Source organism: Mustela erminea, chromosome 21, assembly GCF_009829155.1.
Source record: "Mustela erminea isolate mMusErm1 chromosome 21, mMusErm1.Pri, whole genome shotgun sequence".
NCBI classification, from domain to species: Eukaryota; Metazoa; Chordata; class Mammalia; order Carnivora; family Mustelidae; genus Mustela; species Mustela erminea.
The window spans coordinates 2,994,232-3,020,524 of record NC_045634.1 but is presented as its reverse complement, the minus strand read 5'-3'; the positions used below and the strand labels follow the sequence as shown (position 1 = coordinate 3,020,524).

Sequence of the window (26,293 nt, the reverse complement as noted above, 5' to 3'; positions counted from 1 at the left end):
GAATCTGCATTTCTCACGAGTTCCGGGGCGGCGCTGTTGCTTGTGGCCTGGCCCCATGCTTTAAGAACCACTAGCCTAAAGGTTTTCAGACCTGGTAGTGGCCACACTGCAGCCCCGGCAAGGACGAAGGGACCAGAAGAGCCACAAGAGCGGTGGGGGGCGAAGAGGACCCCCGACAAGGAAGTGGCCTGATTTTACCAGAGCCCATTTCTCCTGTAGGACTCCTGCCGGCCCGGGCACTCTCCAGCGACTGCACTCGGGCCGGTCCCCACCCTCCACCCCAAAACTGACTCCGCCCGGCCGCCGCAGCCGCGGTGGCGATGCGCCCCCTCCCGATTGTCCAGGTTAGTGTCACCCGAGAACTCACACTCCGGCTGCGGGCCCAAGTGGGCGGGGCTAAGCTCCCTCCGTGAGGCTGTTGCGTGAACAGGCCACAGAGCTCCGAGTCCCCGCCCCCGAGCCATGATTGGCCAACGTCGCCCGAGCGTGGTGACGTAAGTCCGGGGCGGAAAATTTGTGAGCAGAGCGCGGGAGCTGCGAGTCTGGCGTCCGCTCGGTCCGGGAAAGGCCTTGAGAAGTTTGTGCGCTTCCAGGTGCTCCTTGGGAAGCCAAGGCTGCTTCCTCACGACTTTCCGGTCCTAGCGCCTGTTACCTCGGAGCGCCTCTCTGCCTCCCTGGTGCCCAGGTGAGCGTCCGAGTGGGATCTGTGGGAGTGTGTGTGTGTCGGGGGAGGGGATTGCTGTGCTGGTGGCCCCCAGACCGGAGAGGAGCGGCCGGAGTGTGCTCAGTGTCCCCGACACTCCGAGGACATCCTCATCCCCACCACCCACCTCATTAGCATTTGGGGTCGCTGGTCTGATGGCGCTGGGCCTTGTGGCTCCGGTTGGTTAGGGTTTTTTGTTTTTTGTTTTCTTTTTTTCTTTCTTAATTTGACAGCAGGAGACAGCGAGAGACGGAACACAAGCAGGAGTGGGAGAGGGGGACAGGCTTCCCACTGAGCAGGGAGCCCGATGTGGGACTTGATCCCATGACCCTGAGACCATGACCTAAGCCAAAGGCAGACCCTTAACGACTGAGCCACCCAGGCGCCCCTCTGGCTGGTTAGTTCTTGCGACAAGTTTGAGTGCCAGCTGGGAGTTAGACACAGGTAGTTACGTCCCAGTGGGTACGCGGGCCCGGAACACAGCAGATGCCTGATTCCTGTTTGAACCCACGTGAACACAGCCCCTAAGAAGAGGACTCTACCAGGAAGGCAAACAGTTGTTACGTGGCATGACAGATGCTCACTCCGAGGTGTATGGGAAACAGTTTTAAGGGGTGGCCCCTTTGAGAAACTGATACCTGACCTAAGGTTCGAAGGAAGAGGCAAAGAATTGAAAAGAATCAAAGCCTGTCAGTTGCCTGGCGACTGGCCATCTGGTGAGCCTCTACAACACCAGGGGTAGATAAGCAGTTGCCTATTCTTGCAAATAAATGGAAACCACGCTGCAAGGTATTGATTCTTTTCTTTTCCTTAGATACCTGTTTCGGAGAAGATGACGGAGGAACTGGACCTCACAGGACAGGACTCTGATGCAGGTAGTGAAGAGGTGGTCCTGACCCCTGCAGAGCTCATTGAAAGGCTGGAGCAGGTAAGCATGAGTAATAGCGGTTATTTCCCAGAGCTATTGTGAGGATTAAAGGAAATAATATGCAAAGAATGCTTAACATACTGTTTGACCCATGATAAGCACTCCGTGTTAGCTGTGAGTAGTAATAATCTTTAAGTATTACTGCCCAAAATGAACCAAGTCTCTTTGACTCCAATATCTGCTCTTAATGGACTACACCTGCTGCCTTACTCTTGCATTCTCTCTTGAACAGCCCCTTTCTGGAACGCTCTCGTGTTTGTTATTCTAGCATTCTTCACTCTGTCCTACCAAGCAGGTCATCATGAGTGACAAAAGAAAGATGACTTCAAAATTATATATTATGTGATAATTCTTACTGTATGAGTAATTCTTCCTTTGTTTTTGTATCACAGACCTTTTTCGAAAATCTGGTGCAAACTGGCCCTTTCTCCCAAAATAATATATGTATACACACACATCCAGAAATTTTGCATATAATTTCAAGAGATTCAGACACCCTAAAAATTGCCCATCTAGTTTAAGAGCCCCTGCTTTATTAGGAAAGGATTCATGAAACAAAAATCCAAAAGTGCAAAGCATAAAGAAAAAAATGGATACATTCAACTACATCAAAATTGAGAACTTATGTTTTTACAGCTTGATGCCAGTAAAAATGCATGCTACAAAACTGGGAGAAAATATTTGCAATATTAGTCCACACTATAAACACTTAACAAACTACCCGGTAGAAAAAAATGAAATCTTAGCAGGCATTTCCCAGAAATGGAAACCAGGATGGCCAGTAATCGCATGGACAAGATGCTCAATCTTTTTTGTAATCAGGAACATAAAAATTTAAATCCCAAGGAGTTACCACTTCATTGAATTGAATTGGCAGAAATGAAGAAGAGGAGAGATATAAGGCAACATATTAATAAAGCAATATACAGGATTGTAGAGCCATTTACACACTTTTTTACAGTGGTGAATTGGTGCACATTGCCAAGTAACTTGTCAAGTTGAAGACACATATCTTGTGTCTCAATCTTCCTACTCCCAGGTACATGTCCTAGAGGAAACTTGCAGGAGACATGCGCAAAACATTCCTAGTATTGCTTGCAGTGGTTAAAAAATGAAAGTAACCCAAATGTCCATCAACAATAAAATGAATAAAAAGTACAATCTATATACACAGTGGGGGGGGGAAGCAGCAATAAAATGAGTGAGCAAGAGCTCATGCAACATGGATGACTCTCAAAAGCGTTATATAGAACATTAAAAAATAAGTTTTTGAAGAAACCATTTATGCTAAGCTCAAACACTGGCAAAACCATTGTTCGAGGCAGAGCTCGTGGCACACGCTGGTATGCTGCATTGCGTCACAATGTTGACCATTTGCCCCCTGGGACAGGCAGCTCCCCCAGGCTGGTTGCCTCCCGTGGCTGTGAGGAGCTCCTTGGAAGGCAGCATGGGCTCAGCTTGGCAGCAGGTGAGCAGGAGTTCCATCTCGGGCCTGCAGCTCTGTTGCAATGCCCTGAGTGCTGCAAAGGAGTTGGTCCACCACCCAGATGGCTGCTGGGGCTGGACACACTTGTAGGCCGCAGACCATGGCCTAAGGAGCCACTTGACAGGGCCACTAATAAACACAGCTCCAGGAGCAGATAGAGGATTTAATGCCTGTTAAATGATTTAAGGGGCACCTTGGTGGCTCAGTCATTAAGCATCTGACTTCAGCACAGGTCATGATCCCAGAGTCCTGGGATCGAGCCCCACGTCAGGCTCCCTGCTCCATGGGAAGTCTGCTTCTCCCTCTCCCACTTTCCCTGCTGTGTTCCTCTTTCACTGTCTCTCTCTCTCTCTGTCAAATAATTAAATAAAATCTTTTTAAAAAATTATTTTAAAGTTATTACCTATAGTGCAAAGTTTCTCACTTTAATGATTATGCTCATTTGCCAAGTCTATATAACAAAGCATCACAGACTGGGTAGATTAAACAACAGACATGTATTTTCTCAACCCTGGAGGCTGGAAGCCTGAAATCAAGGTGCTGGCACCATAGGTTTCTTCTGAGGCTTCTCTCCTGGGATTGTAGGTGGCCATTTTCACCTGGTCTTCCGTGTGCGTCTGTATTCAAATTTCCTCCTCTTAGAAGAAAACCGATCATTGAATTAGAGCCCACCTAATGACCTCATTTTAATTTAAGTACCTCTTTAAAGACCCTGTTTCCAAATGCAGGCACATGCCGAGGTGCTAGAAATTAGGACTTCAACATACAAATTGGGAGTGGAGAGGAACAGAGTTTAGCCCATAACAATGAACAGACTGTCATTAAAAATTTTGATCAGGAATCAGACGTAGCTATTTCAAAATAGAACCTGATTATTTTTAAAAAGACCATGGATTCAAATGCAAGTTTCTCACTAAATATTTTGGAAACATTTTGTTTGAAAGTTTTATACTAGTATAAAGTTTTCCCAATGTTTTAAATATTTTTACCAAAATAATCTCATAATGTCAATAAGAAATCCCCCTCAAATCTACCCCATTTTGCCCCAGTGTATCCAACGAGTGCTGTCATTTTCTTTGAAATCACTGAGAATCATTATGTGGAGATACAAACAAATGTAGTAAGACTATAGAAAATTAAATACTAAGGTCAAGCTAATGATTACCTTTGAAAAGGGAGGAAGACACCAGGACTTTTAAAATAATGATAAAGTTATGTGTACACTAGATGTTTATATCTCTATTCGTGTTATATGTAATAAACATTTCTGAACCTATTCAGTATTTAATAAAATCAGTTAAAAAGAAAAACTTTGCTTTCTAAGTCCTCGCTGACAGTTTGGTCTTTTCTCATTCGTAATTCTTGAAAATACAGACTTTCTTTCTAGTTAACTTTTACAGCACAATTATAGGAGCTTGAACCTATGGGGAAAAATTTATGATAGTAGCAGTACCTGCTATTTAATAATATGTCTTCGTGGTGATAATCGGAGACTCAGAGACTCAAGGACATTGAGAGGAATAAAGTGAGCCCAATTGGCATGTAATTCTGAGCTTTGCTTAAAACTAACTTTCCTGTAATTGAAAGACAAAATTGTTTTCCTCAGTCACCTGTGGATATTTCAGTTCCCTAAGCCTTGGTAATCTCTGAAATGTACCAAATATCTGGGCCTGAGTCATAAATTAAGGATTGTGGTTCCAAAATTATTTAATAGTTGATCCTCTTATATTGTGATCCTTTATACACATGCTTTTATCTGAGGTAGTTAGTAAATAATCTGGGTTTTCTCAGTAGTAAGATAAGGATAACTGTATCCATTTCTCTCAGGTTATTATAATAATGAATGAAAAAGTCTTTGTAAAGTGCTCTAAGCTTCCCAAATGAGATGTGTAGACTGAGGGCACTTCATCTCCCAAATAGAAGAGTGCTTGCGCCCCCTGGTGGGAGACAGCGGGTGAAGTCGCAGGAACGTGCGGATGCTATTTGGTGAAAGGTACTGTTTGAACACCAGGTGGTGTTGCTCTCCCTAGTAGGCATCATACTGACATTTTTTTTTTTTTCTTTAAATAAATGGTATTAGGGAACTGCAGAGGCAAACCGACAACATTTTTTACATGAACAGTGATTTTTTTACAATTTTGGTTAAATATAAGATTGTAAGCACAGCCTCCCCACTCAAAGAAATAGAGAAGCCATCATAAACATAGCTTGTTTTCAATGCATTTCCAGTATTTCCAACTCATAGGCAAATAGTTTTCTTTGCCGAAAATAGCTATGATTTTCACGGGATATGTACGGACTCATAGGGTTATTTGCTCTATTGTGACTGATACTCATAGCTACATATTTGGTTGGGGGCATTGTTTTTTAGGCCTGGATGAATGAAAAGTTTGCCCCTGAGCTGCTGGAAAGCAAGTCTGAGATTGTAGAGTGTGTCATGGAGCAGCTAGATCACATGGTAAGAGTTGCTTATCTCGGGATTACAAAGGAAGAGAACTTGAACAGTGTTTTGTCAGCATAGTGAGAGATTGAAGTCTGATACCAAATCTGTTTTGTTTGGCCCAGCCTAGTGAGTTTTTTTAATATTGAATTCGTTACCTACCTGCATTTATAAACCATGAGCATTCCTATGAATATCTGCATGTCAGCTTCCCCTGAAAAGTCTAAAACCCTATCAATACTGGGTCTATGTTTCTATATGAGAACAGCTGACCAGAGTGGAGTAAGGACCACTCCCTTTCTTGTGCTCTGTTCCCCACAGTCCTTACCTACCTACCTTTCGTAGATAGCTTGCCTGCCTGGTGCCCATAGACACTTGAGTTTGTGGCCCTTGGCTTAGATGGGCTGGGCCTAAGTCATTATTAGCCTTAGAGTAGCTTTACGACATTGGTATTTTGCAGTTTCTCAACTGGTGATTTAATACTCCCCTTAGACATGTCTTCTGTCTGTTGTATTATCTCCATTACAGTTGGGCCCTTCCCACTGACCATATTCAGATTCTATTCAGATCAACCATCTAAAAGTTTTCTAAAAGTAAATGAGTATTGTTTGAACTTTCTATAATGAGGCTGTAGTCATACATAATTTGTGTAAGAAAATGAGAACTCTTAGGAATTTTTTGGTTCTCCATTGACCTAAATGTAGGCTTTGAGTCCTCAGCATTGCCAGTGATGATAGTCCCTGTGGAATCGTACAGACTGAATGAAAAGGTCTTTCATCTGAATATCATGTTTTTTATAGACTTCATTTTCTCTTTTAATAGGAAGAAAATCTCAGGAGAGCCAAGAAGGGGGATCTGAAGGTCAGCATTCATCGGATGGAGATGGAGAGGATCCGCTATGTCCTCAGCAGCTACTTGCGGTGTCGGCTTATGAAGGTTTGACGTGGAGATACATGTAGTTAAATTTAGACAATGCAGTTTGTAATTATAGACTGAGCATCTTGGGGAGATGGTGGGCTGGGGCCTGGGAGAATCCAGGGCCTGAAGATGCCACGAAGCCCCAATTTTAAGGTAGCTAAAGAATAAGGAGGGCAAGAGATTATTCTGAAGAAGCCTAGATAGGACATGTGTTGTACATCTCCAGGGACACATTTGTAGTCTGTCTGCTGAGTGAAAGGCGCCCCCTGGAATTACGGCACAGCGGTGCCGAAGAGTCATTTGCTTTGGTTGACTAGGGAATACTAACCAGAGGAAAATAGTTTCAGAAATTATTTTGCAGCCATCATATAGACAATGTCGAACTGACCATGATAACTTGACATTCAGCCATAATTCTGAGGCCATCTAACTTATGAAAATGAAATTGCAAAACATTCTTATTTTATATGATGTCTATTTTAAATGAGTATCTTCTCATTTGGTTCCACTTATTCCCTTAGTTATTACAAAATGAATGCATCCTCTCCTCGTGAAAGTGCTCTCAGCTAAACCATCTCCAACCATTTATTTCCATTTGCTGTCCTGGTTCGGACAGAGGTTCTAGTTTGTTGGTGTCCTTAAATCATACCACTTGCAACAGAGCACAATATTCCAGTTGTAGTTGGGCCTCTTTTGGGAAGAACAGGACAAGCACTTCCCTTATTCTAGATATTTAACTGGTAATAATGCCACCTAGCATCACATTAGCATATTACACAGACACGTCCCACTGTTCTTTCTGCACTTGCCATGAGCTCTAACGTCTTTGAAGTTTCTCAGTTACCATTTTCCCAGCTTGTCACTATCCTGTAATTGAAAGGTTTGATTTTTCAACCCTGAAGTGTGAGGCTTGATACTTACCCCTCTTAGGCTTCACCTTATTATATTGGGCCACTTCCCTGTTCTCTGGACCTGATCTGGTCACTTAATATATTAGCTATCTCATAACATTTTACATCTTCACTTTATGTTGAGTCTGGTAAGTATGTCATCAAAGGCTGTATATCTGATTCGTTAGTAGGACTGGGCCAACCACAGAATATTCCACCAGAGACTTCCCTGCAAGTCAACATCTGTCTGTTAAACTGCTTCTGAGTCTGTACTGATCTATACTGTCACAGCCCTGGCTTTCCACTTTGCTGCCAAGGATGTCCTAACAGTGGTGTCATATGTTTTGACAAAATGGAGATTTTTTAAAAATATGTCTCTCCAATGCAACATGGGGAGTTAAGGGGGTAGGAGAAGAATCAATGAAACAAGATGGGATTGGGAGGGAGACAGACCATAAGTGATTCTTAATTTCACAAAACAAACTGAGGGTTGCTGTGGGGAGGGGGGTTGGGAGAAGGGGTTGGCGTTAGGGACATTGGGGAGGGTATGTGCTGTGGTGAGTGCTGTGAAGTGTGTAAACCCAGAGAGTCACAGACCTGTACCCCTGGGGAAAAAATATATGTTTATAAAAAATAAAAAATTTAAAAAATATATATGTCTTTCCACTCCACCCTCAACTACCAGAAAACTCTTTTTTTCTCTTTCTCTCCTTAAGTTGGAGAAATCCTCTTTGTGTTAACCACTTTCTTTTCTTTGCAAACCATCTCTTAAATGATCTGTTCTCATATAATGCCACATACCACGGGGAAGGGCATTAACCTATATCTGAAGGTTCCCGCACCATCTTTGTATTTTTGAAAATTGGGACATTGGCCTGTCTCCAGCACTGCTCCACTCTTCTGAGCTCATTGATTCTGAGCTCGCAACACAGTGTGTCAGTAGCACGCTCAGTGATGGAGGGAAGGCAGCTTACACTGATCTAGCACGGGCCACCTTGTGCACCAGAACTCCGTACCAGTGTGCACTTGTCCTGGAATTGTAACTGAGCCAAGCCCAAAGACAGAAACTCCTTTAAGCAGAGAAGTGCTCCTTTGTCTTGGTGGGTCCTCCTTCCCATTGTCATTTTCCTACTTGCATTTCTTTCTGCAGAGAACCCACAGCACTCACTGAGCGGGGGAGTAATCCCTATGCAGTTCCTGACCACTTATCTTTATATAGCTTTTAGCTTTTTTTTTTTTTTTTCCCTGTTTTGTTTGTGTTTTTTCCTGGTAGTTCTTACCATTTTGTCGTAGCCTTCCCTTGCTGTGGACTTCATCATTGCCGGTTATATTCTTATAATTAAGAGTCACTGTTCTCAGGCACCTGGATAGCTCAGGCAGTTAAGTGTCTGCCTTCAACTCAGGTCATGATCCCAGGGTCCTGGGATTGAGCCCTACATCAGGCTCCCTGCTGTGCTGGGAGGAAGAGCTCTCTTTCTCTTTCAAATAAATAAATAAATTTTTTTTTTTAAGTCCTCTTTGTCTCTGCTTGTATGTTCTATATGTGTCTTCCCAGCTTTTGTACACGCTTCATCTCATAGAACAACTTGTGCAGCTGCCTAGAAATGTCCAACGATATCCCCTTCTCTCCCTCATTAATATTTATTAATATTAATTAATATTATATATATATAATATTATATTAATATTAATATTAATATGTTGTACTTTCCTATTTTCTTTTATAAAAGCCTCTCATCCTTTTTAAGTGGTTTTCCTTTTTAGAGGCCTCACCTTTGCTCTGAATTCTTTGAAACCTGCCTTGAAATCTTGGAAGTTGAGAAATGTCTTGACTGTGAGAACTTGCCATTTTAAAGTCAATTCTAGTTTAACCTCATCCTGTTTCAGAACATGAGTATATTTGACTCTGGAATCTGGACACATTTACATAGTGCTTTTTGTTTATCCTCAGATAGAGAAGTTTTTCCCTCATATCCTTGAAAAGGAGAAAACATCCCACGAGGGGGAGCTTTCTAGCCTTTCTCCAGAGGAGCTGGTCTTTGCCAAACAGTGAGTAAGCAGGACGCATGGGGACTGCTTTCTTTCTGTGGCTCATGAGCATGAGTTTTGATGGTTGTCCCCTGTGACGCTGATGGCTGGGCCACTGTTGTGTGTCTGACAGCCTGGAGGCTCCTGGCAGGTGGGTGGTCACAGCGGTTTGAATTCCTCTTTTTCAGGTACATGGCTAACACAGAGACCTACCTTAAGAATGTTGCCTTAAAGCATATGCCTCCTAACTTACAGACGGTGAGCCTCCTGAGGTCAGGTGAGCAGAACACTCTCTTTTCAGGCACCTTCGAATAAGATCTTCATCTTTACTCTCAAGCCTGGAAAAATAAATACTTAGATAAGCAGAAAAGAAAAGAGAGGATGTCATCTGGTTAAAAAATATATTAAAAAATATCTGGTTAAAAAAAATCATCAGGGTGCCTTGGTGGCTCAGTCGATTAAGTGTCTGGCTTCAGCTCAGGTCATGATCTCAGGGTCCTGGGATCAAGCCCCAAGTCCGGCTCCGCGCTCAATGGGGAGTCTGCTTGTCCCTCTTCAGCCCCCACTGCCCACACTCGTGCACACTCTTTCTCTCTCCAATAAGTAAAATCTTTTTTTAAAAAAATCATTAAAAGCAGGTGTAAGAATAGCCTTTCAGCATTACTTCCGTGGTCTTTAGCTTACATTGAAATTGTTACGACTGCCATTAAAAATGCAGACTCATTCCCATGTGCAGCCCTTCATTATTTCAGCTGGGTATCTACTGGGCATCCACACTGGGCTAGGCCTTGAGCACTAAGGAGGCAAAAGTCTTTGTTCTCGAGGGGCTAGCATACTTTTCTTCACAGGTTCCTGCCCATGCTTGGTCAGATGCTGCCTTGATTCAAGGAATCCAAATCCAGTTCAAGGAAATGTCTCCAAATACATTTCCATCCTGAAGTACTGGGGTCAAGGCATCAACATAAGCATTTGTGGGCAAGGGGGACAAGTGCAGCCTACAGCACTGGGAGCAAACCTATCGCAGATCTGTGGAACTCGGAACTGGTCATTGTGGTGAACCTGCCTGAGGGAAACAAAAGGGCCAGTCCATGACCAGTTCCACCACTTTTTGTCTGCCTCTTGGAAGAAGAGGAAGGAAGCAGGACCACATCCCTAATCATTGCCCAGTGCTGTCATACCTGCTTGACTAAAGCAGCCACGAGCGTGCATCTGAATTCCTGAAACTGAGTCTAATTGAATTCTACCTGATGCTGGCCGACACCTCCTAAAAAACATGTCACTTGTCCCAGATCCTCTCCAAGGACTAGAGCCAGGCCCCTGGAATTGGAAGCTTGTGGAAGGGATCATCCTGTCCCAGTGAAATCAGCCTTGATTAGTTAACCCAGGTGCCCTGAGTCCCCGTCAGGCCTCTGGAGCATCGTAGGTCCCTGTGGGCAGAGTGGGGAAAGGCATGTTGAAATCTAAGCTGGGTTTCCTGGAATCAGTAGCTGCCCAGCCAGGTCAACTAGGTGCTCTATGGCAGGCCCCAAACCCTGAAGCAGCCCAAGGGACCCCCTTAGACCTTTGGATGAGGAAATCCAACGCGAATTTTTGTGCTGAGGTAGGATCTTAGAACAGAGTTTTCCAGTAAATTCTCAGAACCTGCAGTTGATGGGAGTCCTCTGGGTACGCAGGGAGCTCTAAGAAATGAAGAACTCTCGAGCAGCCCGGCCAAGGGCCCCTCCTTCCACGCAGTGTTGACTGGTGGTAGAAGAGGCAGCAGCCTCTCACCCTGAAGTCCACAAGTGAAGGACGGCTCATGGTGGAAACCTGTGTTCTGTCATCTGACACTCAGGACTATCCCCATGTGACCCTATCTTTCTAATGCTCTCCTACTGCTGCTATATATGAAAGATATTTCCTGACTAGATTTATACACCTTTGTCCTCCCAACACGTGTGCATATCTCTGCCTTGGCCCTTGCCGTTAGCGCCCAGGTTCACTCTCCCTCACTGAGTCTGCGGTGACGTCTTCCTCCCCACTTCCTGAGCGACTGAGCCACCGGTGTGAGGCGTGATGAGAAGCTGCCAGTAGCCCTCTTCAGAGTGACCACATGTCACGCCTGCTTGTATCTTCCGCAATGTGCACATTTCACATACTCGGCATCTGTTGAATGAGTCATTGCTATGCGAGACCCTGGATGGGAAGTGTACTGTTTCTGTAAGGAACCAGAGCTGTCCTCAAGCCACCCTCCCCGCAAAATGCTATCACATCAGGGGTCCCTTGGGGCTTGGTACAGTGAATCCTAGCCACTTTCTCAGATTGGTCTTGCTGGCAGAGTATTTTCTGACTGCATTCTCATTTCTCTGACAGTTCCCAAACCAGATCTAGATTCATACGTGTTTCTGAGAGTGAAAGAACGGCAGGAAAACATCCTGGTAGAACCAGAAACCGATGAGCAAAGGTGAGCAGCATGTGACCTTGAAGGTAGGAAATCTGCCTCCCCTGGGGGCACCAGCTCGGCTCTGCATGCGTTGTTTCCTCCTTTTTCAGGGACTACATGATTGACTTGGAGGAAGGCTCCCAGCACTTGATCCGCTATAAAACCATTGCGCCCCTGGTTGCTTCTGGAGCAGTTCAGCTGATATAAAATCGAAAGCAAACACAGAATAATGACAGCATGGAACCCTAAAGGAAATGTGTAAGATCTCTTCACTGCTTTGTGCCTAAGGACTGCAGACTTTCCTGGCAGTACTGCAGGTCTTTGGGCACTGAGAAGAGTCTCAGGCACGATTCCTAACTTGCCACACGTCCTCACTGCCTGCCATCCCAGCCACAGTCAGCAGATGGAGCCACCGCTCTGTTGGTTCCGCGTGCTGGCCGAGTCCTCCGACATGCTCACTTTGTGGGCCTTTTTCCTTTGTGGTATTTCTTGAGCTAAAGAAAGTGAGACAACCGCAGTTCATAAAAAAGCATCGCTGCCTATGATTAGGAGACAGTAGTTAGCCCTAACCTGAGAGAGACCGGATAGTTCTTTCACATCCCCGATAAGAAGAAGATAAATGCCACAGAAAAACTGAAGATGAAGTATCTTCTGGATTATCTCACTGGATTGTGTGAACTAACCTTCTGGAACCTCTAATATCAGACTTAAGACCAATGTCTGCCCTGGAGAATCATAACTAAACCAAGAAACCATTTCTGAGTTTCAGTTTTGTGCCAGAAGGACCCTCTGGCCAGTTCTCGGTTGGTAGCCTAATGAAGTATGTGCTCCCTACTGCTAACCTGCAGCCTTCCTGAATCTCGGGCAGCTTTGCCAAGCCAACCTCCAGGCCATCTGGCCACTCTTGGCCGGGGATCTGCTAACAGCAACATTAACTGTCCTATCTTGTGACCTCAGTAACAGCATTTCTGTTTTTAGCTCTACTTTCTCAAGGGAAGCGGATGAAATTAACATGAGCAGAGAGCATCATGGTGATATCTGAAGGAAGGATGTAGAGACCGTGAATGAATCGTCTTTCCCTGAAACGTGATAAAAAGGAACCTGCATTCCAGTCTTTCGCTGATGAGAAGGCAGCAGATTTTCATTTATATAATATTGGCTGTTAGAAAAATCAATGTAATATGGCTGTCATTTCCAAGAAAAATCACTAAGAAAAAGCAAGGAGGGTTTATTTGTTAATAAAAGCATTTTATATTTCAGGCAGTGCTTTATCTTTTCCGTGGTGTTTTTACCTTCTTCAGCTTTTTATAAAACAAATGAGCATGTCAGGCACAGGTCAAGGCACTGAAGCTCCAACCCAGAATAAGACAGAGAATTGAAACAGGACAACTCACTACAGAGTAGAGTCGGGGGGTTGACAGGTTCTTACCTAAGAGTGAATCTTACTAAATTGTGCCAAGATCTGAATACCAGGGAGCCAGACACACAGATCAAAAGGAAGATCATTCCAGACAGAGAAGATGGCTTATACGAAGTCCCTGAAGCAGAAACGAGCTCTGTCTGCAAGTCATTAAACACAGTGGGCGAAATGGAAAGTGGTGCCCAGTAAGGCCTGAGAGGCAGTCTGGACCCAGATCACATAGGGCTTTGTTAGCAAGGATCCCATTTGGTCCTCACAACAGTCCTGAGAAGTAGACAGGGCTGGTAGCAATAGGTGGGAAATGGATGTTAAAGTGGATGTTTAGTGGTAGGTCTGAGCCTAGAACCCGCGGCTCCCTCTTCATCGTGTGTATACGAGGTCCCTCCCCAATGCCTCCCTTATGCTGAGCAGCCTGGGGAGGGATGTGGGCTATTACACTGTTCTCTAGAACATGCCTCCAGAACCTTGACAAGAACACCGATTGCCCAGAGGTCTTGATAAGATTCTGGTTCTGGTTCAGGAAGACTGGGATGGGGCCGAGGATTCTGCATTTCTGAGGAGCTCCCAGGCTGCACCATTGCTACAGACCCAAGAAGCACACTTTGAGTGGAAGAGCTCTATGCCATCACTGGCATGCCGCAGACATGCCAGGTTGCATGGAAGATTTAAAGGTCTCAGCTAAAACCACAGAACGCGTTCTTCCGTTTCCTAGGCCACCTCTTTAAAGGAAGACTACTTTAAATTAGTCGTTTTAAGATAAAGCAGAAGTCCAGTTTCAAAACCAAGTAGAAAAGGAAGTGGCTTAGTGTAACACTGACTTCAGCTTTTCCAGCTTTGGTATTTTGCTCTACAGATAATAGCTCATCATGGAAGCATGACAGATGGTTTTTCAAATAATTGCGTCATACTTCATCATAAGCTTGCTGCCAGCAAGATGGCTATTCCTGAGAAGTGCTGGCAGGTCCGTATCTGGGTTTTTCCAGCCACAGCAATCACAATTCAGCAGTGACCTTACAACAAGGTCAGCTGTATTTACTCTGGGCTCCGGCTCCAGCAGGCAACGTGACTTTGTTGCCATCCTCAAATGCATCAAACTTCCTTCCATGATGTACACAAGTTACCCATAGGGCTTTCAGAGTAAACTGTTAAGCAAGCACATTTTTTATCATTTCTTAATATAATTTCTTTAATTTCTCATGGGAAGCTAAAATTCCAAATATTTGGAACATCAAGAATTGGGTTATTTTATATATTTTATATATTGTGGTAAAGTGCACATGAAATTTACCATCTTGACCATTTCTAAGTGTACCATTCAGTGTATTAAAGACATTCATGTTGTGCATCCATCTCCATAACTTTTGATCTTATAAAACTGGAACTCTGTACCTCTTTCACAGTAGTTCCCCTGTACCTCTCTTAAGTGGAATCTTACAGTATTTCTCTTTTCATGACCAGCTGGTCTTTTTTTCATTTTATTTTATTTCTTTTCAGTGTTCCAGAATACATTGTTCATGCACCACACCCAGTGCTCCAGCAGTATGTGCCCTCCATTATACCCACCACCAGGCTCACCCAACCTCTCCCCTCCCCTCTAAAACCCTCAGTTTGTTTCTCAGAGCCACAGTCGCAGTGACCAGCTGCTATCACCTAGCATAGTACCCCCTAGGTTCTTCCATGTTGTAACATGTCAGAATTTTTCTTTTTTAAGGCAAATAATATCCCACTGTATATGTATAGATCCCATTTGCTTATTCATTCATCTGTCATTGAACACAGTTGCCTCCACATTTCAGCATTAGGAATACTATCAACTTGGATGTACAAATATCTCTTTGAGACCCTGCTTTTCAATTCTGTAAACCCAGAAGGGGAATTGCTGTGTCACCTGGTAATTCTGCTTAACATTTTGGAACTGATCAACTGTTTTCCATAGCTGCTATACCATTTTACATTCCTACCAACAGTGCAGAAGAGTTCCAGTCTCCAGTTTCTCTACATCCTCACACTGTTTTCTTTTTTTTTTTCTTTTCAGCGTAACAGTATTCATTGTTTTTGCACCACACCCAGTGCTCCATGCAATCCGTGCCCTCTCTAATATCCACCACACTGTTTTCTATTTTTGTTTTATTATAACCATTCAAAAGTGTGTGAGGAGGTATCTCATAGTTTTGATTTGCATTTGCCTAATTATTGGTGATATTGAGCATCTTTCCATGTGTTGATTGGCCATTCCCCTATCTTCTTTGGAGAAATGGCTATTCAGGTTCTTCACCTTTTTTTTAATTGGGTTGTTGGTTTTTTGTTTGTTGAGTTGCCAGAGTTCTCTATATATTCTGGTTATTAACCCTTAATTAGATGTATGATTTGCAAACATTTTCTCCCATTCTGTGGGTTCCCTTTTTACTCTGTGATGAGTGTCATTCGATGCACACAGCTTTTAAATTTTCATGAAGTCCAATTTGTCAATTTTTTCTTTTGTTACCTGTGCCTTTGGTGTCATGGCCAACAAATCATCATGAAATCCAATGTCATGAAGTTTTGTTGAATGTTTTCTTCTCAGAGTTTTATTGTTTTAGGTCTTACATTCAGGTCCTCGATTCATTGAGTTAAATTTTATATATGGTGTTAGGTAAGGGTTTAACTTCATTTTTTTAAAGATTTTATTTGTTTATTTGACAGACAGATCACAAGTAGGCAGAGAGGCAGGCAGAGAGGGTGGGGGGAAGCAGGCTCCCTGCTGAGCAGAAAGCCGGATGTGGGACTCTATCCCAGGACCCTGGGATCAAGACCTGAGCCGAAGGCAGAGGCTTTAACCCACTGAGCCACCCAGGCACCCTAACTTCATTTTTTTTTTTCATGTGGATATCCAGTTTTCCACCAGCCCCTCCTCACACACACACGTGATTTGTTGAAAAGACTGTCCTTTTCCCATTGAATGGTGTTGGCACCCTTTTCAAAAATCATTTGACCATTTATGTGAGGACTTATTTCTGGGTTCTGTACTTTGTTTCATTGGTCTATATAGCTTTATGCCAATACCACACCATTTTGATTACTGTAACTTCATAGTAAGTTTATCATTAAGAACGTGTGAATCCTTCAGTTTTTTTTTTTTTTTCAAGACTAATTTTGGTTATTTGGGTTTTCTTGAGATTACATATAGGTTTTAGGATTTTTTTTTTTCTATTTTTGAAAAAAATGTCATTGGGACTTTGATAGAGATTGCACTGAATCTGTAGATCACTTTAGGTAGTATTGACATTTTAACAATATTGAGTCTTCTATTCCAAGAACATGGAGTATGTTTTCATTTACTTACGTCTTTAATTTCTTACAGCAATACTGTGTAGTTTTCATTGTATAAAGCTTTCACCTCCTTGGTTAATTCCCAAGTATTTTATTCTTTCTAATGCTATTGTAAATGGAAATATCTTTATAACTTTTCATTGTTTATGTATAAAAATGTAACTGATTTTTGTGTGTTTGACTTCATATCCTGCTACTTTGCTGAATTTATGTATTCTAACAACTTTCTTGTGAAGTCTAAAGTTTTCTACTTTTAAGATCATATCTGCAAGCAGAGACAATTTGACTTCTTCTTTTTCAAGTTGGCTACGTTTTATTTCTCTTTCTTGCCTAATTGCTCTAACAAGGACTTCCAGTACTGTGTTAAATACAAGTGGTAAGTGGACGTCTTTGTCTAGTTCCTGATCTTAGAGGAGAAGCTCTCACCCTTTCACCGCTGAATATGGTGTTTGCTGTGGCTTTTATTATGCGGAGGTAGTTTACTCCTCTTCCTATTTTGTTGAGTATTTTATGGTGAAAGGGTGTTGAATTTTGTCAAGTTCTTTTTCTACATCAACTGAGATGACCTTGTGGGTTTTTTCCTTCACTTTGTTGATGTGGCCTATTACATTGACCAGGTTTCATATATTGACCCATTCTTGCATCCCAGGAATAAATACCACTTGATCATTGTGTATAATCCTTTTTGCCTCAGGGCTCATAAATGATACCGATCTATACCTTTCTTATAGTGTTTTTGTCTGGATCTGGGTTATACTGGCATTGAATGAGTGAGGAAGTGTTTTTTCCTCTTCCATATTTTGGAAAAATTTTAGAAGGATTGAGATCACTTCTTTAATTGTTTGGTAAGATTCACCAGTAAAGCCATCAAGTTCAGGGCTTTTTTTGGGTGGAATATCTTTTATTACCTATTTGGTCACCTTACTAGTTATACAAGTCTGTTAATTCATAGCAGTTTAACTTCAGCAACAAAAACTGTTTATTTGCAGCCCTGTCCCACCCTTTCAGTTGTTGCTGTCACAGAGTTACATCTGTATTCATCTAAAATATAAACTTATTCATCTAAATTCATTAGTCTCCTAAATTATGTAGAAAGCAAAATTTGTAGTTACAAATTAAAGTAATACTAGTTTGATACTATAAAATTGGGCATTTTTTCTTAAAATACATGTCTCTAAATCATGTAGAAAACAAAAGGTACAGTTGCAATAATACTAGCTTTTATAATTGCCCATGTATTTACCATTATTAGATTTTTATCTCTCCGTATGGTTTTGATTTACTGACTAGTGTCATTTCATTTCACCTTGCCAGTCTCCCTTGAGCATTTCTTGTAGGGCAGGTCTAGTGGGTCATGGACTCCCTTTGCTTTTATTTATCTGGAAGTGTTGTAATTTCTTCCTCACCTTTGAGGAACAGTTTTGTTGCATACTTTCTTTTATTGACAGTTTTTTTCTTTTAGTACTTTGAATGTATTGATCCACTGTCTTCTGGCCCCAAAGTTTCTGATGAGAAATCTACTCATAATCTTATTGAAGATCCCTTGTTATGTGATGATTTGCTTCTCTCTTGCAGCTCTCAAAAGTCTCTCTCTTTGGCTTTTGAAAGTGTGATTATAACGAGTCTTAATGCGGGTCTCTTTGAATTCATCACGTTTTTTGACCTTGGATATTTATATTCATATCTTTCATCAAATTTGGGATATTTTCAGCCATCATTTCTTCAGTTAATCTCTATCCCTCTCTTCTCTCATTTCTTTCTGGGACTCCCATGATGCATATGTTGGTCCCCTCAATGGGGTTTTGTCCCACAAGTCCCTTAAGTGTTGTTTGTTTTCTTTCTTTTTTTTTTTTTTTTCTGTTCTTTGGCCTCAATAATTTCCATTGGCCTGTCTTCAATTCACTGAATCTTTCTTCTGCTGTTCAAATCTGCTTTTAAATCTGCCAGTGAATTTTTCATTTCAGTTACTAAATTTTTCAGCTCCAAAGTTTCCTTTTTGGACTCTTTTAAAGTTTTCTGTATCTTCGATATTTCCATTCTGTTCACATATCATTTTCTTGACTTTCTACAGATCTTCTTTTAGTTCTTCGAGCACCTTTAAGACAGTTTTTTAAAGTCTTTGTCTAGATTACTAGGTATTTTTCAGGGACGGTTTCTATTGTTTTTTCCTTCGAATAGGTCATAATTTCCTGGAGGGGTTTTGTATACCTTGTGATTTTTGCATTGAACACTGGACTTTTGAAACTAATAATGCAGTAACTGTGTAAATCAGACACCCCTTTTCCCCAGAGTTTGCTGTTTTTTCTTATTGTTAGTGTTTATCAGTTTTGGTTTTTTGTTTGTTGTAGGCTGTCTCAGTGCCAAGGAGTGACCTGAGGTATAAACCTAATGTCTTCTCAGGTCTTTTCTGAGCCTTTCTCTGGGCATGCACAGTCACTTTCTAGTATTCCCAGCATATGAGATTGTTTTTGAATGTCCTAGTTTTTAAGTCTGGCTCCCAAGTAGGGAAAAATGAAAAATAAATGGGAAAAGAAAAGGTACCAGCCCTTTAAGTCCCTTGGAAGTCACCTCAAACAGAGGGAAAAGGGCTTGCAACAGTGAGGGGAGGTTCAATAATGGCTGCCTGCCCCTTTGCACCTCTGGGATCCGGAGAGCCAATCAGCAGTCAGAGCACAGAACCTCCTGTATTTAGAGAATTGGGTCTTTTTTACCCACATGTGGAGTGCAAGCTGCTCCGGGAACACTTGTACAACTACCTACCACATGGCTAGGAGTGAAGGATGGATAACTGCTAAGAGCTGAAATTGACCAAAATTAACTGTGATTTACCATGCAAGGGTTCCCTAGAAGTTGTAAGCCTTCAACAGACTCCAGGGTTCCAAAATAGTTACAAAAGACAGATTCTGCCAGTGTAATTACTATCTAGGCAGAGAGACAGATTCCTGATGCGGCCTACTCTACCGACTTCCCAGAATCCTCTGAGAACTCATTTTTTTAATCTATCTAATAAACCAGCTCTGAAAATACTCTCACTTGTCAAAACAACTTCTTTTTTTAAAAAGCAAAATCTGTATCCTTTATTTACAACTTGGCTTCAAATAACATAGTTATTTCTATGTTAGAACAGCCCTTCCATGGCTGAAAAAAAATTACTGAGTGCTGTGAAAATTAATAAAGGAAAACCTCATTGAAGTGGAGTTGGGAAGCCAGGAGAGAGCAGCACCATGCAACATCAATTATCAACACCAATAGAAGAGTTCCTAATAGGAAAGAATCATCAATTCCAAGTCCCAATAGGAAAAGATGTACATTGCATCTCCTACAAGACCTTTCTTACCCCTGCAGCTCACCCAGTGGGAAACTGTCATCACCTTGGACTCTTACTTTTCTCCAATAGACTTTTGTTCAAACAACCCCTCCCAGCTTTCTCCTCCATAATATAACATTCCTCTCCTGCTTTGGTGGACATGGTTATGGTTTCACCCTAGCTTGGCATGTTCCTAAATTGCAGTTTTCTGTTATTCCTAAGTAAGCCCATTTTTGCTGGTAAAATAACTGTTTTAGGTTTTTTAAGATTAATAGGGTATTCAAAGGACTGTACTACAGATTCTGAAGGCAATAATCTTGGTCAAGTATTTACTGTGAGTCATACTATTCTATGCCTTCAGTAGGATAGACTTGTAAATCTTCACAGCAACTTTATTTTTTTCTCAGCAACTTTATTTGCTTACAAATTCTTCTAGCTTGTTAAGGAAAACTATTCAAAATAAATTCACACAGTTATCTAAGCCTTGTTTTTTGTCCCAGTTCTATTGGGTTCTATGAGAATAAAAGTAAATGACTATTTTTGCCCCCAAGGAATTTACAGTGAATCCTGAGAGAACCCCCCAAGTGTAAATCTGAAAATATGTGATTGTTTGACTCAGGAAAAAGATTGTCTAAAGAGCCAGGACTATGACGTTTGAAAGGAAATGATTTGCTTGGGTTCAAAGCTTTGTCTATGAGAGGATTTTTAAGCCTCATAAGTGGGGTATTCCTTGGGACCCAAAGTTGTTCCCAGCTCCAATATAAAATTTTTTAAACTTCAAGTTCCTGCTTGTTATCTCTGAAGCTGCAATTTTCCTCACATATAATTCTGGCCATTTCATTGCCTCTCTTAAAAAGCTTTAGTGGCTACACACTGCCTACAGAAAAGGAAGGGAGTAAAGGAGGTTAATATTTTTTATGCACCTGTGTCCAGGACAATGTATGAACTGCCCTCCACAAACTACCTCGTTTGATCTTCTTACTCACATTGTCTCCCAGTTGAATCACCCTTTCTGGCTGAATCACCCTTTCTCTTTCCCTAAATGGTTTCTAATCTTTTTATACTCACAGTTTTACTATTTTCTGTTCATTAAGATCCCACCAAAATTCTTTGGAGAATTAAGTAAGGTATAAATAATTTTATATTAGGAACACGGGAAAAAACAAGATGATTTAAGCATGATTGCAATCTCATCTCCTGAACAGATCATGAAAACATGATGAGAAACGGCATATGGCTCATCTAATTTCATTTGTTAGCAAACGCGGCGTGTGTGCACCCACTTGGCTGTGTTTGCAGGCGTGGCTGCCCTCAACCTCCAGACAAGGCAGTTGGCCTTCAGTCTCGGTGAGGCTGCAGTCCACCTCCGTCATTTTTATAATAGATCACCAACTTTGCCATCTCCTGGTATCTAAAGCTTTCTGATCTGCAGTCAACACTATCACATGTGTACACTTGCATGAACTCCGTGATGAGTAACAGGCTGCCAGCCATGGGGTGTCAACAGTTTAGTAAACAAAACAAGAGAGATACCTAGGGCCATATCAACAGTCTCTTTCTCTTGGTTCCCGCAACTTTTATTGCTGTATTGAACTCGGTCCAGAAAACAGTTGCCCTGGGCTAAGGGGAATGTATTAGTTCCTTGATTTTAGCAGAGAAATAGCTGTGTGAATAACATCTCCATGTCTTCCAAAATTTAGAGTCAAAGACATTCTCAATTATGTCAACTTTTGTCATATTTATAAGAAGTTTTATAAGAAAAATAAGAAATTTTTCTCAAAATATAGTACAAGTAAAAATTTGTGTCTTCAGCCTTCTGTGATTCATTATATCAGACAGAGGAGTCCTACTGGTTCCCATTTTTAGCCTTCCTACCAGGGAGCTCAGAGCTAATTACTGTGTCCATTGCCTCCCCATGGCTTTCCATCACATTGTCCTGGGTCTTTCCTTAAATAGTTTCTGATCTTTTTATACCTACAATTTTACTATTTTGTCTTAATTTAAAAAGCTATGCCAAATCTTGAGGAGAATTAAGAATAAATAAGTACGTCGTAGTAACTTGGACATGTATTAGTAAACTGGTGTTCCCAGTTTTTAAAACATGTGGAATAATGAGCCATTTCACGGAATACAAATTCCTGGGTGAGGAACATAAAAAAAAGTGGTACTGAAGGCGAGACATAGTGTCCTATTACTCTAGAATTTTGCAAAAGTGACTACATCATAAAAATAATAGTATGCCATATGCTTCATCTAAAACTCAATAGTAGGGGCACCTGGGTGGCTCAGTGGGTTAAACCTCTGCCTTGGGTTCAAGTCATAATCTCAGGGTCCTGGGATCAAGTCCCACATTGGGCTCTCTGCTCAGCAGGGAGCCTGCTTCCCTTCCCCGCTCCCCCCACCCCGCCTACTTGTGATCTCTCTATGCCAAATAAATAAATAAAAACTCTTAAAAAATAAATTCAATAGTAAAAAAAAGAAGGTGTGAAGTTCAAAAAGTTAATATTAAAAGAAAAGTAGTATGCGAAGTGCAACTCCTCTCAATTTCGTGAACAAACCTAAGGTCAGACACTGTAGTGTGCAACCTGTATGGAACCTGTGCCTCAGAGGAAGAAAGGGTATCACCCAGTGGGACAAATAAACAAGAACACAATCACAGAATAATATGCTTTTGAGAAAGTAGGAAAGGGCAGGAAGTGGTGCAAAAGAACACAGGAAGGACTCCAAGGACAAGAAATCACAAAAGCTTCCTGGAAAGGGTAGCTTAAGCCAAGACCTGAAACATGAGAGCAGTTAGGCCACAGAGGGAAGAGGAGATGACTATTTGGGGTAGAAATACCAAGAGCAAGGCACAGAGCCATATGGCACATACAGCACAGCAAGGAAGGTGCTCCAAGAAGCTGGGCATGGTAATACTTTAGGATACGAGTGGGTCGTGGGAGGAGAGCAACTTCCCATCTTACATGGTCCCATAGGAGACACAAGGGAGTCTCTGAAGGACTTGAAGCTAAGATCCGAAAGGGTTAGAATTATATTTTAAAATCTGATTTGCATTTAGAAAAATGCTTCCGGTGACTATGGAGAATGGAGGCCACACTACAGGTAGAAATCAGTGGCCGTGCTGGCTGTCCAAGGGAGAAGAAATAAGGACCCTGTAGCACATGAAGATGGGGATGGCAAGACAATGGGGCAGGCAGCTCTGCTTCCTATAGTGGCAGACTAGGTCATTTGGGTCAATTCACACCGAAGACAATTTAAAAACTGGTTAAAATATAGAAACATTTTTCTGAAGACATCAAATTGCTAACAAGCCAGTGAGAACCAGTTGCACCAAGATCTAGGAGAAAAGAGAAGCCCAGAGAAGTGAGTTTGGCATTTGCCCAGGCCAGGTGTTAACTGAGAGACTGAATAGCACTGCCAACAGCCAAATGCAGTGATCCTATATCTGAGGTTCACAGACCCTTCAATTCATGGGGTCTATGACCTTGGTTAAGAAAAAAAAATTACATCTTTCTTTTCCTTACCCACTAAATGAAACTTAGACATTTCTTCTATTATTAATCTAGGTCACAAGCCGTAGTAATAGCCACAGTATTTGAGACATTTGTCATCAATGGAAATCAGATATTTTCATGCCACATTCACAGTTGCTGCAGATCCCTCTAAATGTCATTTACTTTCATCACAATTCTAAATTACAGTTGGTATTCAACCTGCTGCTAGCACTTGCCATTTAAAACATTAGCAGAGAAGCAGATTATTACCATATCACAAATTTTAAATCAGTGTTTTTATAACTTTATTTCAATATAATAGGTTTCCTTTGTAATCCTATTTAATGATTTTAGGGGCACCTGGGGGACTCGGTTGGTTAAGTGTCTGACTCTTGATCTCAGCTCAGGTCTTGATCTCAGGGTGATGAGCTCGGGTCCTGTGTTGGGCTCCACACCTACTTAAAAAGCTTAAAACAAAACATTGATCCAAGGAGTCCATAGCTTCATCAGATTGTCAAAGGGCAAAAAAGGTTAAGTACCTCTTGCCTGGTGGGAGTAGTGGCACAAAAATTAGAGTTCTGTGCCTGTGAAGGTTGAGACTTCTGGTAAACCAACCTCTTTTGGGATCAGAACTCAGGGAGCAAAAGAGAATCAGAAGCAAACTAAGCCCTCATACACAGATTTTAGATCAGCTTTAAATCATGTGGATGGTCCTGCAATTTTTAACCTCGTAAATTTGATTAAAGGAATCCAGACTGCTGGTGAACAGAACTAAAATCATCTCTGAGGAAAGAGAACATTCTAGGCCTCAAATGATTTCTATAAATAATTTTTCAAATGTAACGTCCGGCATAAAGTTAATGAGGCACATAAAGAGAAAAGATAATATGTGTGAGAACCAATAGAAGCAACAGATAACTGAAAGTCAGGTATTCCAAACAGTGGAATTAATTGGCACAGACTATAAAAGAAAAATCCTCCATATTCATGGGGAAAAAAGATGACCTCAAAAATTTCATTGAGGAACTAGAAGCAATAAAAAACATTGCAGTTTTGGGGAAAAAAGGGGGAGCAGGGTTAGCAATGATTGAGTCTAAAGAAGTAGATGACCTTTTAGGTTGGAGGTGCATGGAAATTACAGTAGAGGAAAGAGAAGTCTAGAATGACATCCAATCCGGGAAACTGTGAAAATAAAGACTACATTAATTGGTATAGGAAAATATAGAAAAATTTTGTTAGTTGGAAGTAGAGTGAAGGAAATGATGATGTCATGCACATACGGACCTTAATGTATTTGTGGGACATTAAAGTGGAAATTCCTGCAGAAATATGACTGGGTGGAGCTCAGAAAGGAGGTGTGGCACGGAATATAATATGGAAGTCATCAGTATTCAGGTGAAGTTGAAGTCCTAGGAGCAGATGAGATAACCAAAGGACAAGTGTAGACTCGAGGGTATGGAGAGAGTCCCACAGATCAAGGATTCTGGGTACAAGTGATGAAACTCAACCTGAGTTAACTTCAGGAAAAGGAATTTACCAGCTCTTGTAACCAAAAATGGCAGCTGGCCTCCAATGACCAACTAGGTCCACAGATCCCAGCACTACTTTGAGAGGGATATGTGTGCACACGTGCACACGTGTATGTGTGTGTACAGTTTCTATCTTTTCTCCTGCATCTCCATGTCTTTGACCTTATTCTTTCCTGCAGATGGGGTTTCTCTTGAACAGGAAATAGAGCTGCACGCAGCTTCATGGTTACTCCACTCCAGTTTAGCAAATTCACGTGTTAAAGTCCCACCCCTCTAAGGTGATGCTATTTGGAGGTGGGCTCTTTGAGAGGTAATAAGGTTAGAGGAGGTCATGAGGGTGAAGCTTCAATGATGGGATTAGTGCCCTTATAAGAAGAGAGGGAGATGAGAGATACCTCCCTTTCCACCATGGGAGGACACAGCAAGAAGGCAAGGAGGTAACCAACTACAAACCAGGAAGTGGGCTTTCACTAGAATCCATCTAATGCTGGCATCTTGATCTCAGACTTCCAGCCTCCACACCTATGAGAAATAGCTGTCTGTTTTTTAAGCCACCCAGATTATGGTACTTGCTTTGGCAGCCTGAACTGCCAAAGACAGCATGCACAAGTTCCATGGAATTTCCATCCTGGGAGTCTCTGAGAAAGATGTAGATGTGCCTTCCATCATTGGGAAATTGGGAATTCCTTGCTTCTTGTGATTCACAGCCAACCAAGATGCTTTAGACTCCAGTGACATTTAAAATGAAACTGCTTAAAAATAAACTATCGGGACTACATCAAAATAAAAAATTTCTGCAGAGTAAAGGAAACAATCAAAACCAAAAGACAACCCACTGAATGGGAGAAGATAGTTGCAAGTGCTATCTCCAGTAAGGGGTTAGTATCCAAAATGTATAAAGAACTTGTACAACTCAACACCAAAAAACACCCAAATAATCCAAAAAATCCACCCAATTCAGATCCAATAATCTGAACATTCTAAAAATGTTCAGAAGACCTGAACAGATATTTTTCTAACAAAGACACAAAGATGGGCCAAGGGTATATGAACAGATGATCCACATCACTCATCTTCAGGGAAATGCAAATCAAAAACACAACGAGATAGGACCTCACACCTGTTAGAATAGCTAAAATCAAAACCACAAAAAACAACAATTGTTGGCAAGGATGTGGAGAAAAAAAGGAACCCTCATGCACTGTTGGTGGGAATGCAAACTGCTGTAACCACTGTGGGAAACAGTGGGGAGGCTGAACTACCATCTGAGCCAATAATTCCACTACTGAGTATTTTCCCAAAGAATACCCAAATGCTAATTTGAAAAAAATATATACACCTTTATGTATATTGCTGCATTATTTACAACAGCCAAGTTATGGAAGCAACCCAATCATCCACCTAGAGAGGAATAGATCA

The 26,293-nt window shown here is 41.7% G+C and overlaps 1 protein-coding gene across 1 annotated transcript; it reads left to right on the top strand.

The window, feature by feature from the left end:
* Window positions 1–499: 499 nt before the first annotated feature.
* On the top strand, window positions 500–14,409 carry GINS4 (GINS complex subunit 4). Its single transcript, XM_032329196.1, has 8 exons — window positions 500–685; window positions 1,518–1,631; window positions 5,489–5,575; window positions 6,380–6,493; window positions 9,317–9,414; window positions 9,582–9,670; window positions 11,746–11,836; window positions 11,926–14,409. Exons 2-8 carry the CDS (start codon window positions 1,536–1,538, stop codon window positions 12,020–12,022), a joined length of 672 nt encoding a protein of 223 aa, XP_032185087.1. The 5' UTR covers window positions 500–685; window positions 1,518–1,535; the 3' UTR covers window positions 12,023–14,409.
* The last annotated feature ends 11,884 nt before the right edge of the window (window positions 14,410–26,293 follow it).

Excerpts from the sequence above, each read along its gene's own strand:
- GINS4 (XM_032329196.1), top strand. The coding sequence starts at position 1,536 with ATGACGGAGGAACTGGACCTCACAGGACAGGACTCTGATGCAGGTAGT. Across the intron at positions 6,494-9,316 it reads TGCGGTGTCGGCTTATGAAG|ATAGAGAAGTTTTTCCCTCA; the intron begins GTTTGACGTGGA and ends GTTTATCCTCAG. Across the intron at positions 9,415-9,581 it reads GAGCTGGTCTTTGCCAAACA|GTACATGGCTAACACAGAGA; the intron begins GTGAGTAAGCAG and ends CCTCTTTTTCAG.